At 33.8% G+C, this 12,108-nt stretch overlaps 2 protein-coding genes across 3 annotated transcripts; one reads left to right on the forward strand and one right to left on the reverse strand.

Annotated features, from left to right (window-relative positions):
• The first annotated feature begins 3,152 nt into the window (after nucleotides 1-3,152).
• LOC136235340 (probable LRR receptor-like serine/threonine-protein kinase At2g16250) lies at nucleotides 3,153-7,660 on the forward strand. Of its 2 annotated transcripts, XM_066024962.1 has the most exons (6): nucleotides 3,153-3,285; nucleotides 3,499-3,579; nucleotides 3,661-5,644; nucleotides 6,090-6,218; nucleotides 6,564-6,586; nucleotides 6,688-7,660. In XM_066024962.1, exons 3-6 carry the CDS (start codon nucleotides 3,699-3,701, stop codon nucleotides 7,275-7,277), a joined length of 2,688 nt encoding a protein of 895 aa, XP_065881034.1. In that variant the 5' UTR covers nucleotides 3,153-3,285; nucleotides 3,499-3,579; nucleotides 3,661-3,698; the 3' UTR covers nucleotides 7,278-7,660. The 2 variants fall into 2 exon arrangements, with proteins under 2 accessions (XP_065881034.1, XP_065881033.1); XM_066024961.1 differs by lacking the exon at nucleotides 3,153-3,285 and having other exon boundaries at nucleotides 3,292-3,579.
• Nucleotides 7,661-8,709: 1,049 nt separating this feature from the next.
• Nucleotides 8,710-11,668, reverse strand: LOC136234877 (uncharacterized). The gene is made up of 4 exons (XM_066024366.1): nucleotides 11,533-11,668; nucleotides 9,370-9,476; nucleotides 9,162-9,286; nucleotides 8,710-9,078 (listed from the first exon to the last, which is right to left on the reverse strand). The coding sequence occupies exons 2-4, from the start codon at nucleotides 9,452-9,454 to the stop codon at nucleotides 8,836-8,838; spliced, it is 453 nt and encodes a 150-aa protein (XP_065880438.1). The 5' UTR covers nucleotides 9,455-9,476; nucleotides 11,533-11,668; the 3' UTR covers nucleotides 8,710-8,835.
• Nucleotides 11,669-12,108: the final 440 nt, after the last annotated feature.

The following is a 12,108-nucleotide window of genomic DNA, read 5'->3' on the forward strand; positions in this document are numbered from 1 at the left end:
TATAGGATCCAACTAAACAACTGACACAAACAAAAGGAAAGTAACTACGAAAACAGAAAAACAAAAACGTGGGAGAAGGAAGAAGGAAGACAAGTTTCCTTCTTCCTCCTCAATGAGACAGCAGCGGAGAGGACGGCAAACGAGGAGAGACGGTGGTTTAGGAGGGGTGGGGGAGAAGAAGAAGCAGAAGGCGGAGGAGGCGAAAGAGATCTGAACTCTTAGAGAGAAGGGAGACCTTCTCTCACTAGCGGCGCCTATTTCTCAAATTAAATTGTAAACTTTTAAACTTTTAAGTATTGAGTATCTTATTTTTTTTTTTAGATCAAGTGACCTTTTACTAACGGCTCCTATGGATAAACTAATACCAGCTAATTCTTGCTGAGGGGCTCCATCAATTAAGCTATTAGTAAAACGCTCAATGCATATGCAAATTAAAGATATAAGTCTTAATCAATAAAAATTATAAAGGTCAACAGTTTAAATATGATTGTTGTCTACAATAATAAAAATTGTGTTTGAATCGGAGAGACTCATTGTATTATAATTTACCTGGGATACACAAAATGACGTCATTTTGCTATACGAAAAACGATGAATTGATATGTTTTTTTATTAATTACTTTTATGTACTGATAGTTTGAAAATGAAATTCTAAATTCAATTAATTTAACTGGTATTGTTCACATAAAAACATAAAATCATCTTTATGAATCTTTTATTTTTTTATTTCAATTTTCTTTAATTATTAGATATATAAATTCAAGGTGTAGAAAAAAAACTGATTTTTTATTTATTTATTATCGTTTTGGAATAATACGATCTAATAAATATTAAAATAAATGAAAAATACTTATTTATTATTATTTTTAAACAATAAAATGATTAAGTAAACAAATGTTAAAATAACAATTTTCTGAACTTTTGAAGTTTTGAAGATTATTACTCTCGTTTTTTAATTTTTACATGCATTGAATATTTTATTAACGATTTAGTTAATTCTATAAAAAACGATTTAGTTAATTAAATCGCTAATGAAAAACCCAATGTATATAAAAATTAAAATTTAATCTATTTAATCTAAAAAAATAAATGATTGAAGTTTGATATTTAAAATCCTAAAAATTGAAAGATTTAATTTCTAAATTAAGGGCTCGTTTAGTTTATTTGTTTTTTATTATTACAGTTTACCACAGTAAAACATCTATATATGAATACTCTATATAGGAATAACCTCTATTTTGTTATAAAAAAACCAGGTCCCAACTTGGGCCAGTTATAAATAGGAATAACCTCCCAAACGTTATTTGTTATACACTTTTCAAGTCCCACCTTTAGAAATTATGCCTCCATATAATAATAATTATATATTTATATGTATATATTAAGAATTCAAACTAAATCATAAAATATTAAAAAAAACTATTGAAATTATTTACGAGTTGGAAACTCAAACTATAACTTGAAATTATAAATATTTAGTATTCTCATTGATGTTTATATTTTTCCCATAAAACTCTTTCAATTATCTATATATTGAAAACCTAAATTCTAAATTGAAATTCTAAATATTTAATTTATTCCATTAATGTCTATTGTTATACATTATATATAAACCATATATGCCTATGATAATCTTAACCAATTTCAAGTGGTATTCTTTAAAATTTAAAATTATATGTGTTCAAATTTTTTATTATACCAAAATCTATTTAGTAATAACCTCCTAATTGTTATACAAATAGTTCGATCCCAAGTGTATTCCTATATAGAGATTTTACTGTATTTATTGTTGTTGGAAAAGTAAAAATTCTTTATTTTTTTAAATATAAAATGTAAATAACTCTCTAACCAAACACCAAAAAAAAATTTCAATTTCAATTTCAATATGAAAAGTCCAAGCAAGTGGAAATTGAGTAAATAAATACCCTTAAATATTATAATTGTGTTTAAAAAACTTTTGAATGAATATCTTGAATAAGCAAAGTCAGCCATGTACTCTTCAATAACACCACTTGGGTGCATGTTGTTGTGACCCGACTGAAGCAATGTTTAATTTTCCTTTCCAATAATGGAAAATGAAATTTTATCAATTTAATAAGAGTTTAAATTCTAAAAATGAAAATATAAGGCGGCTCAAATATTTCGTAGGAAAAATAGTTATGCTAAAAGAAAAATTATTATTTTATTTATAAAATTTATTATAACTCGATACAAATAATTAAAAAGTATATTATAATTAGTTATGCTATTTTTAATAGCATCTCTAATATAAGGTATTTGATGAATTGAGGGATGTTTGAGAAAAATATCTTCTATTGGAGTAATAAAGGTTGTTTAAATGATTATGATAATTTAGTGGAACTATATTTTGAGATAAAGACCCTGTTTGGCAAATAGCTATTAACAGGTAGCTGATTATTTTTTTATTAGCTTATTTGACGAGCCGATTTGACTAGCGGATTGTATGAACTTGTTTGATTGCTAATAGTTGTTTGTGTAAAATGATAAATACGGATATGATAAAACATTTATTTGAGATTAAAGAGTATTAATTAAAGATAAAAATGTCCATAAAAAGAGATGGAACAATAAGCTAATTGAAAAGGCTAATAAAATCAGCTTTTTCAAAATTAGTTTTTTAAGTCCAATAAACATTTTCAAACCTCTCTTCACCAGACAGTTGCGTTTACATGGACCCTGATGACCACGTAAATTTGGTCATTCACTGTTAGATCTAGGCGGATTAAATATAAGCCTTAGGATGTTTTGAATCTCCATCTTAGGATTTTAATCCGCCTAGATCTAACGGTGAATGACCAAATTTACGTGGTCATCAGGGTCTATGTGAACGCAACTGCTTCACCAAATCAATTCGTCAGAAATTTGACTAGTCAAAACCTCTAAAGTACTCAAATTTCTAATTTTACTCCAAAAAGTTTTCTTACCCAACAAAATCAATGTGTTAGGCTTTGACGATTTAAAAAGATGTTCGTGTTGTGTTGCGTTGTGTTGCGTTTGGAGATGTTGTAATGCAAATTGACTATTGACGAGCCTAAAGGATTGACACCCTAAAAAAATGATGTAAATAATAATCATCAAAGCTTTGAAGGACCTAATAAAAGTATGAACAAACATTAAAAGCTACAAAAAAAAAAAAAAAAAAATAATCATCTTTGCTACTGCAAGTTGAAGTCATTGCTCAACCAAAACAAAAAATAACAATTACTGCATTTAAAGCTCTCGGGTGATTTTGAAAGCGACTGTATCAGTAGAACAGCCCCAGCGGTTGGCTCATTTTTCTTTTTCTTTTTTGTCTCTGCTTTCGTTTCTTCCGAGCCAGCCATTAATGTCTTCCCCTCCCTCTCTCTCCCCTCCTTTAAAGCCCCCTCCCATTCTTTGCTAATTAAGAGTTTCTCATAATTATTGCTTAATCTCAGCAAATTGAAATCATTCAACTCATTTGATTTGATTTGATTTGATTTTCATTTGTTTATTTAGTTATGGGTGAAGCCAGAACAGCAGAACAAACACCAGCGCGTAAACCAAGATAGCAACCGGAATCACAGCTCGTGATTTGAGGTAGTAAGAATGTTACTCCTATTTCCTTCTTCAATTACTTATTTTAATAGTATTTATTTGAATTTGCTACTGTTTTTTTAGGACTGGAGAGTAGAAGATGGGTAGCGATTAATTAAGCCATGGAAGAAGCTCAGAGACTTCTGCTTCATTTATCTCTGGTTTTGTTATTTTGTTGTTCTACGGTTGCTCAGTTGAACTCGAGTATTGAACGGTTAGCTTTGCTTGATCTCCGTTCATCTTTAGGGCTCAGAGGGGTCGATTGGCCTGTAAAACTTGACCCCTGTAGCAAGTGGAATGGAGTCTATTGCAAGGACGGGAGGGTTACCGGAATTAATATATCAGGGTTCAGACGAACTCGCATTGGCCGTACAAATTCCAGTTTCAGCGTCGATTCTCTAGCGAATTTGATGTTTTTGGAGTCTTTCAATGCTTCTCGGTTTGCGCTTCCCGGTTCCATACCTTCCTGGTTTGGTATCCGGCTTACTGCACTCCAAGTGCTTGATCTCCGTTTTAGTTCTGTGACTGGTCCGATTCCTGATTCTCTTGGTGATTTAACTAGACTCAGTGTTTTACATTTGTCTCATAATCGCCTTGCTGGTAGTATACCCTCTGCGTTGGGGAAGTTATTGCAGTTATCGGTACTTGACCTTTCGGGGAATTCCCTAATTGGGCAAATACCTTCTACTTTTGGATTGCTCAGTAGTCTATCAAGGCTTGACCTCTCTTCCAATTACATATCTGGGCCAATTCCGGCGGGTTTGGGTAACATTTCTGGACTTCAATCCCTGGAGTTATCTGATAATAGTATCACAGCTTCAGTTCCTCCAGAATTGGGTAATCTATCTCAACTGCTCGAGCTTAATCTTTCTAAGAACTCATTGTCGGGGTCATTACCTGTAGAGCTAGCTACTTTGAGGAATTTGCAGAGGATGGAAATCGGAGATAATGAATTAGAGGGTGCATTACCTGATGTTTTGTTTTCTGGTCTTAAAAAATTGCAAGTTGCGGTTTTAAGTAGGAATAAATTTGATGGTGCTATTCCTTCTGTGTTATTGTCATTGCCAAATTTGATGGTGCTTGATTTGTCATACAACAACTTCACTGGTCTTGTACCCAGTACCTTTAGTTCAAACAGTAACAGCAGCGGTTTGTTGTTCAATCTTTCAAATAATCTCTTGTATGGAGATTTATCTTCATCGTTTGCAAATTTTAGCTCGATTGATCTTTCTGGTAATTATATCCAAGGAAAGGTTCCTAAGAGTAGTAAAAGCAACATTAGTGTCGAGAGGAATTGCCTTCAGGCTGTCTTGAATCAAAGGAGTTTGGAAAACTGTAGATTATTTTATGCGGAGAGGGGCTTAAGTTTTGATAATTTTGGAGCCCCAGAACCAACACAACCACCATTGCCTGAAGCTGCCCCTCCCCCAAAGAGAAGAAAACGATGGATGTACATACTGGTGGGATTATCGGTTGGAGTAGGCTTCATTGTGATTTTGGTGCTGCTGATGGTAGTTCTACTCAAGAGATGTGGTCAGAACACCGCGAATCAAAGAGGGATTGCTGATGTGGAGCCAATTGAAGAAGGAGATAACCGGTCGATTCCGAAGGATCCTACTACTGAATCCAGCTTGAGAGATTCATTTACTTATGAAAAATTGCTGCGTTCAACTGGTGCATTCAGTGAAGCAAATCTCATAAAGCATGGACACTCCGGAGATCTCTTCAAGGGTTTCTTAGATAGTGGAAGTGCCATAGTTGTCAAAAGAGTCAATTTAGATACCACAAAGAAAGACTCATTCATGACGGAGGTGGAATTATTCAACAAGTATTCACATATAAGATTGGTACCATACTTGGGGCATTGTTCAGAGAATGACAATGAGAAACTTTTGGTGTATAAGTACATGCCAAATGGAGACTTAGCTAGTTCGTTGTATAGAGTAAGTGATTTCGAAGATGACAGTTTACAATCCCTAGATTGGATTACAAGATTAAAAATTGCCACGGGAACTGCTGAAGGCCTTTCATATTTACATCATGAGTGCAACCCTCCCCTTGTTCATAGGTATTACAAAAGCTTTGCATTTGCATGCTTCACTTTTCTTTCGTTTAGAATGGCGATACTCTGCTGATTTTGATGATTTTTATATACCTCTATTATTTGTAATGAATTATAGTTGTAGTTGGCCATAATTAATGTTCTCAGGTGATAGACATAGGAAAAATAGAGAACTATAATACTTATGATAAATATTAGCGTTTTTTGCCATATTTATGCAGTCTCCCTAAGAATCTAGATACTTTATTCGCGGGCTCTTTGCCAATAACAGATTTATGATGGCTTGTCGATATACATGTCTTAATGTGTTCTTCTTTTTTACATACCGTTGCTTTTCCTGTGTTCTCAGGTTTAAGAAAATTGCTAATCATATATGAAGCATTCATATTTCTGTACTAAGAGAAAATTCTTACAAAATTACTAAAATTGAATTATATTTTGATGGTTAAAGAGATATTCAAGCCAGCAGTATCCTTCTTGATGACAAGTTTGAGGTGCGACTTGGAAGCCTGAGCGAGGTCCGTATCCTTGAAGGAGATTCACATCACAAAGTGCTCACAAGGTTGTTGCGGAAACAACAGTAAGTATCGGTTTAGTTCACTAACTTCTTATGGTATTTTGACATCTGTATCACTATAAAAACTGTTCCAATAGTTTATGCCTCATTGCCTCTTTTTGCTTTTAACTTTCTGTTTTCGGAGTCACATGTTTGGTAATCAAGAGATAAATTGGTTATCTACTTTCCTTTCTTTCTCGACATCGTTGTCATAAAGAAGAAAGGGTTCCATATACCGAAATGAAGCGTCAGATAATCTGTTCTGTTGTACCAAAAGAAAAACTTAACATATAATGTTTATTTTGTTGTTGATGCTGTGGCTATTGCTCCTTTTCATTTATAATGACTATTCCTTTTGATGGTGTGCAGATCCTCTGAATCAAGCACTTCCGGTATGTATAATGCTCGAACATGTCATATGTCTTGCATAAGACAAATATGGTTGCTTCTTCTCTAATTATTGCATCCTGAATTACTTTGTCGGTACGTACAGGCTTATTATCAGCAACGTGTGCCTACGACGTGTACTGTTTCGGAAAGGTGTTGCTAGAGCTCATAACAGGCAAGCTTGGTATCAGTAAATCAGATGATGCCACTACAAGAGAGTGGTTGGAACACACATTGGGATACATCAATGTATATGACAAGGAATTGGTGACGAAGATTCTCGATCCATCTCTAATAATAGATGAAGATTTACTGGAAGAGGTATGGGCCATGGCGATTGTAGCGAGATCATGCCTCAATCCGAAACCTTCAAAACGTCCCCCAATGAAATACATACTCAAGGCATTGGAAAATCCTTTGAAAGTTGTGAGAGCAGAGAGTTACAGTTCAGGAAGATTGAGAACAACTTCCTCCAGGAGATCGTGGAGCACTGCATTTTTCGGTAGCTGGAGACAAAGCTCATTGGATAGTGCTACTGCCTCAGGCCACCCGTACCGGGAAGCTAATGGCTTGAAGCAGTCAGGAAGAGTAAGCAGCAGCAGAATTGAACACTCGTCTTCGAACAAAAGATTATCCAATGAAATTTTCCCTGAACCACTTGAAATGCAAGATTCGGGACGACAAGACGAGCATTAGCTAGAATGGAATCTGCAGCTGTTCATGTAAAAACGCAAGATATCGCGGGCAGAGCAGAAACTTTAGGATCAGCCTTCATCAGTTGATGAGCTAAGTTTGCTGGCTGACTAGTCCAAGTTTTTCCTGCCTGGGCAAATGCAGAATCGGCAATTCATAATATGCTGGTGCAGTATTTTGTAGAAAATATTCTTTTAGGGTTTGAATTAGGAGTGTTAAAATAGGTTTGTGGGTCATAAATAGGTCGTGTCGACCTACTCTGGTTAGGCTTCGTATAAGCTGCAATTATCTTTTTGCTAGACCTGCAGATGTTTTCCATGTTTCGGAATTGATATCTTGTGTATTTAAATCCAATCTCTGTGAATATTTCTGTTTTCTGCTGAAAATTCTCTCCCAATTTTGAGATTTCTCCCAACTTGTTACAATGCAAAGTTATTTGTTAAAAGTTGAATAAACCAAGCAATGAGAAAGATAAAGTTAGGGATAAGGTTAAATTTACTCTCATCGTTTGCAGAAAATTCAATTTTTGATGTAAAAAATGATACAAATTTAACCGTTATTTAAAATCCTCTAAACAACAATTATGTTTAAAATATTATTAACATAGTTATAAACTTGTTAAAATGTCAACATAAGTCTACCAAATATAAATTAAATACCAAAAAAAAAAAAGAAAAAAAAAGAAATCGACACCTAAAATATTTATTGTGTTACTAACAATCAAACCAATCCGTTTAAATTTTTTATTAAATAGAGAAACATTAGAGATAAATTTATATCACTTCTTACGTTACTTCCCAAAACCATTAGGAACAAATTTGGACCTTGTCCCATAAATTTATATATGCTCATTCTAACATTTAGAAACTGCAGGATATTCGACTAAACCCTGCAACTCTAGATTATTAAACAGTTTTCGTACAACTTGAGCTCCATTTGCTTATCGAAAAATATCGAATGAGAGGAAATTTGTGTTGAAAAATCTACTGTTTTGAGCTATAACAGGAAAAGAGGAGAAAAAATAGTGGGTGACTAATTATTTTAAAAGGGAAAATGTTTAAATGTTTTTAATTTCAAAATGGTTATTTATAAATGTTTTTGTTGGACTAGCCTAAAATTTTTCGTTAACTTACTTTGCTAAGCAAACAAACACTAAACAATCAGAAATATTTTTTTTGCACAATATTTTCTGACAAACAAACAGTTTTTGATCAGAAATTAATCAGTCCAGAATCCTTTTACTTAGATCTTTTCGATACATCCATGAGCCTAATCCATGAGAGAGACCAAGACTATAATAGATTTTTTTACATCACAAATGCCATAAGCCGGCTAAACTGCAGACCCGCCGGGACATGGGATCAAATTACTTCATCAAGCAGTTGCACCAGCTTTTGCATCTCAAATAAATTTTATTAAAAGAAATGGTCCACAATAAGAAAACAGAAATGATGCCCATTTAATGCATATAGCTCTAGCAATATGACAACGATCAGTGCTTTACTTAGTTTACTTGAACACATATACTACTGAAATTAGATAAAGAAAAGAAACTAAAAACTCAAGAGGCTGCTGTGCTGAGATTGGTTGAATCAGAAGCTTGTTTTGCATAGAGTGGGTGAATCTCATATCCATCTTTGGGTTCAACATGAACCCACTTGCGGCCACTCAGTTTATGAGTCTCAAACTTCACCTTACCTTCCTTGAGTGCAAAAAGGGTGTGATCTTTTCCGATCCCGACGTAGTTTCCTGGGTGAAAACGAGTCCCCCGCTGTCGAACTATGATGTTTCCCGGTATCACCTTCTGTAAAACCCCTAATCGATCACTTTGATTTTGCATATATTTAAAATAAATGAATCATAAAACCAACATTGCTTACATATTACCTCTCCACCGTATTTCTTGACTCCAAGATTCTTCGGTTTAGAGTCGCGTCCATTCTTGGTGGATCCAGCTGTCTTCTTTGTAGCCCAACGCTTCAAAATCAAGCTTAATCCACCACCAGATCCTTCTGAACGAATCAATTTGACAAACACCGAAATTAAAATTTATCCCATCTGTTCAGAAAATTTCCAGGAAATTTTGAGATACTACCTGAAAGGGTTTCGTACACTGGAATGTTGGAGACGAGCTCTTTCACGTTCAGACGTTTGCATAACATCGTTGAAAAGTTCATCATGTTCAATTAGTATGAATTGAATCTGATAAAAGAATCAATTGACTATGAGCACACAATTATATATGAGAACACAGACAGAACTATATGCTAAACCGTAGCTAATAGAAACAAATGCAATCAGTCTAGGAATGTTTACAACCTTATTGAACCTGTAAAGTATCCAAATGAAAATCAATTCTGATTTGATCACTGAAACTTCTTCTTCCTATCGGGGTGGCAAATTAAGTCAGTGTCGAATAGGTCGACACAAGCATGACCCAGTTAACTATTAGTGTTCAAAACCCCAACATGATCGCAAGCAGATTAACAAACAGAAAACACGTTTAACTAACTAGCCATGTTGAACAACCAAACCCAACCTGCGAAACTGACCCTATCTGTTACATGAACCAATTCATATACACGACTCAACCTGCTAACATTACCCCAAAAACGAAAACATGAAAAAACTCAAAAATCTACATAAAGGTTCATAATATTCAGCAAAACCAACAAATTTGAACAATCCACGTCCATAAATTAATAAACTACAGAAAATATATCTTCAAGTTTCAGTATTCCAAATCCATCAAACTAAATAGAAATTTAACTAACAACTTGGTCAGCCCAAGAATTTGATGAAAGCAATCCTTCCTATCCACATAAAAAATATGCAACTCTAGTGAAAGCTCAAGGAAAGTTCACGAGACACTTGAGTTTAACAAATAATAAGATTAAGACTAAATTGATGGTGATGGAGACAAGTTAATTAGGAGTAGAACTTGGGTCCTAATCTAACTGGCGTTATTCTCCATTACCAATTATCTTCACTTAAATCTAAAACCTTTCACAGGATTCTCATGCTACCAAGATAAATTAAATGGGTTCCATAATTGAATTAGGATTCCTCACCAAGCACTCTCGCTCTCCTTATTATCCTTACTCTTATATCTAAACCAACCCAAATAAATAAATTAAGGGTTTCCAAAGAAGTGTCTACAAGCAAAAGTTCAAGGTTTGTAACATAATTGTTTAAAGTTTAGATAATCAGTGAGTTTAACTTAATGTGAAGTTACTTCCATTAAGAAAAATTATGTAATCTTGATTTCGTCATACTGTACAGGGGTGAGCATACTGAACCGGATATGTGCACCGAAAATTAATTCGATTCAGTTTCGTTTGGTTCATGTTGGAACCGAACAGGAATTCTCTCTCTTGATTCTTCCCTTTGTTTTTGTTCCACTGCACCAGCAATAATCCAGATTTGGATCTTCAAATACTTGGTCCAGGTACAACATTTTCATTCAAATCAATCTAGAACTGAAATTGTTTTTATAATTACACAAAATGATTAACAAATTGATTCGCTCATAAGGGAGGAAAGAGCACTTCATTACGCACACAATTTCAACACAGCTGATCAATAACTCTGTATATTCCAAAGGAGAAAACAATTTTTTTTAACAGAGGAGAAAACAATTAATTATATCTTTGTTCATTGATTATAGAATCAGCAATCATTCAAATGTATGTATGTATATAGATAAATTTACTACAAGATAATTAACTGTTTTCTCTTTTAATAATTCACAATGGGGATATAAAACCTTTTCAAGCCTAAAATAAGATGCCTAGCTGCTAATAGAAACTAGAAAGAGCTGATGTTTGTATTCTAAGTTCACAGCAATATAATACACGACAACCACCTAATGGCTTAAGCCATTGTTCCCTTTTCCTTGCTCATCCATCATTTAAAATAAATGACAGAACAGAACCTTGCTTCTCTCTGCCAGAAACAATGAATTCAATTTTATTTTTCAGCATTTTCATTAGATAATTTTGTTAATCAATTTTATAGTTAAAATTGAATTCATTGCTTCTGTCCATTAGTTCTGGACATTGGTTCCGTTCTTGTTAGCTTATAAAGCTACATAACAGCAACTTAACAGGCTTAATTTGCTTAATTAGTCAGGGCAGAGAAGACTTGTTGCCAGGACAGGCAACAAGTCAGAAATTAACACAAACTAGAAGAAGAATTGCAGAGACGAGAAGAAAACGCAGACCATACAAAAAAATTTAACACAGAACCAAAGCAAAACCTTAGGGTTAGGGAGAGGCGACGGCGAGCCAACGGCGAGAGGGAGGAGATTGAATTGAAGTCTTCGAAGATCGGCAGATGGAGGCTGGAATCTAGGTAAGGAAGGCAGTGGTAGTCTGGTAGAAGTAAAAAACCAAAAGATTAAAGGGCTAAGGTGCAAAAATACCCATAACTTCTTGGGTCAGGAGCAATTTTACCCTTAACGTCTAAAATGGTGCAATTTTACCCCTAACATTGGAAGCCAAGAGCAATTTTTACCCCTAACGTTGATAAATTGGGTCAATTTCAGACACTGTTATAAAACAGATATTTTTGTTCATTATTCTGCATCAATTGCATAAGAATTTGTTCTAAAAAAAGGATTTCATGTTTTTTATAATTTAATAATAGAATTTGAGATTAATATTTATAAATTAGGTAGATTTTTTGAAATTTTTTTGTCTAATCCGTACAAAAAGACAGTATATTTTTTTATTTTTTTCACATCCCAACGAATGTTTGTGATTTGTTACTGATAAAATGACGCACGTATAAAGTGTAGATAACAAGATTCATGATCGAGAAGACAGTTTGATGA

This window comes from Euphorbia lathyris, chromosome 7, assembly GCF_963576675.1.
Source record: "Euphorbia lathyris chromosome 7, ddEupLath1.1, whole genome shotgun sequence".
Taxonomy (NCBI): domain Eukaryota; kingdom Viridiplantae; phylum Streptophyta; class Magnoliopsida; order Malpighiales; family Euphorbiaceae; genus Euphorbia; species Euphorbia lathyris.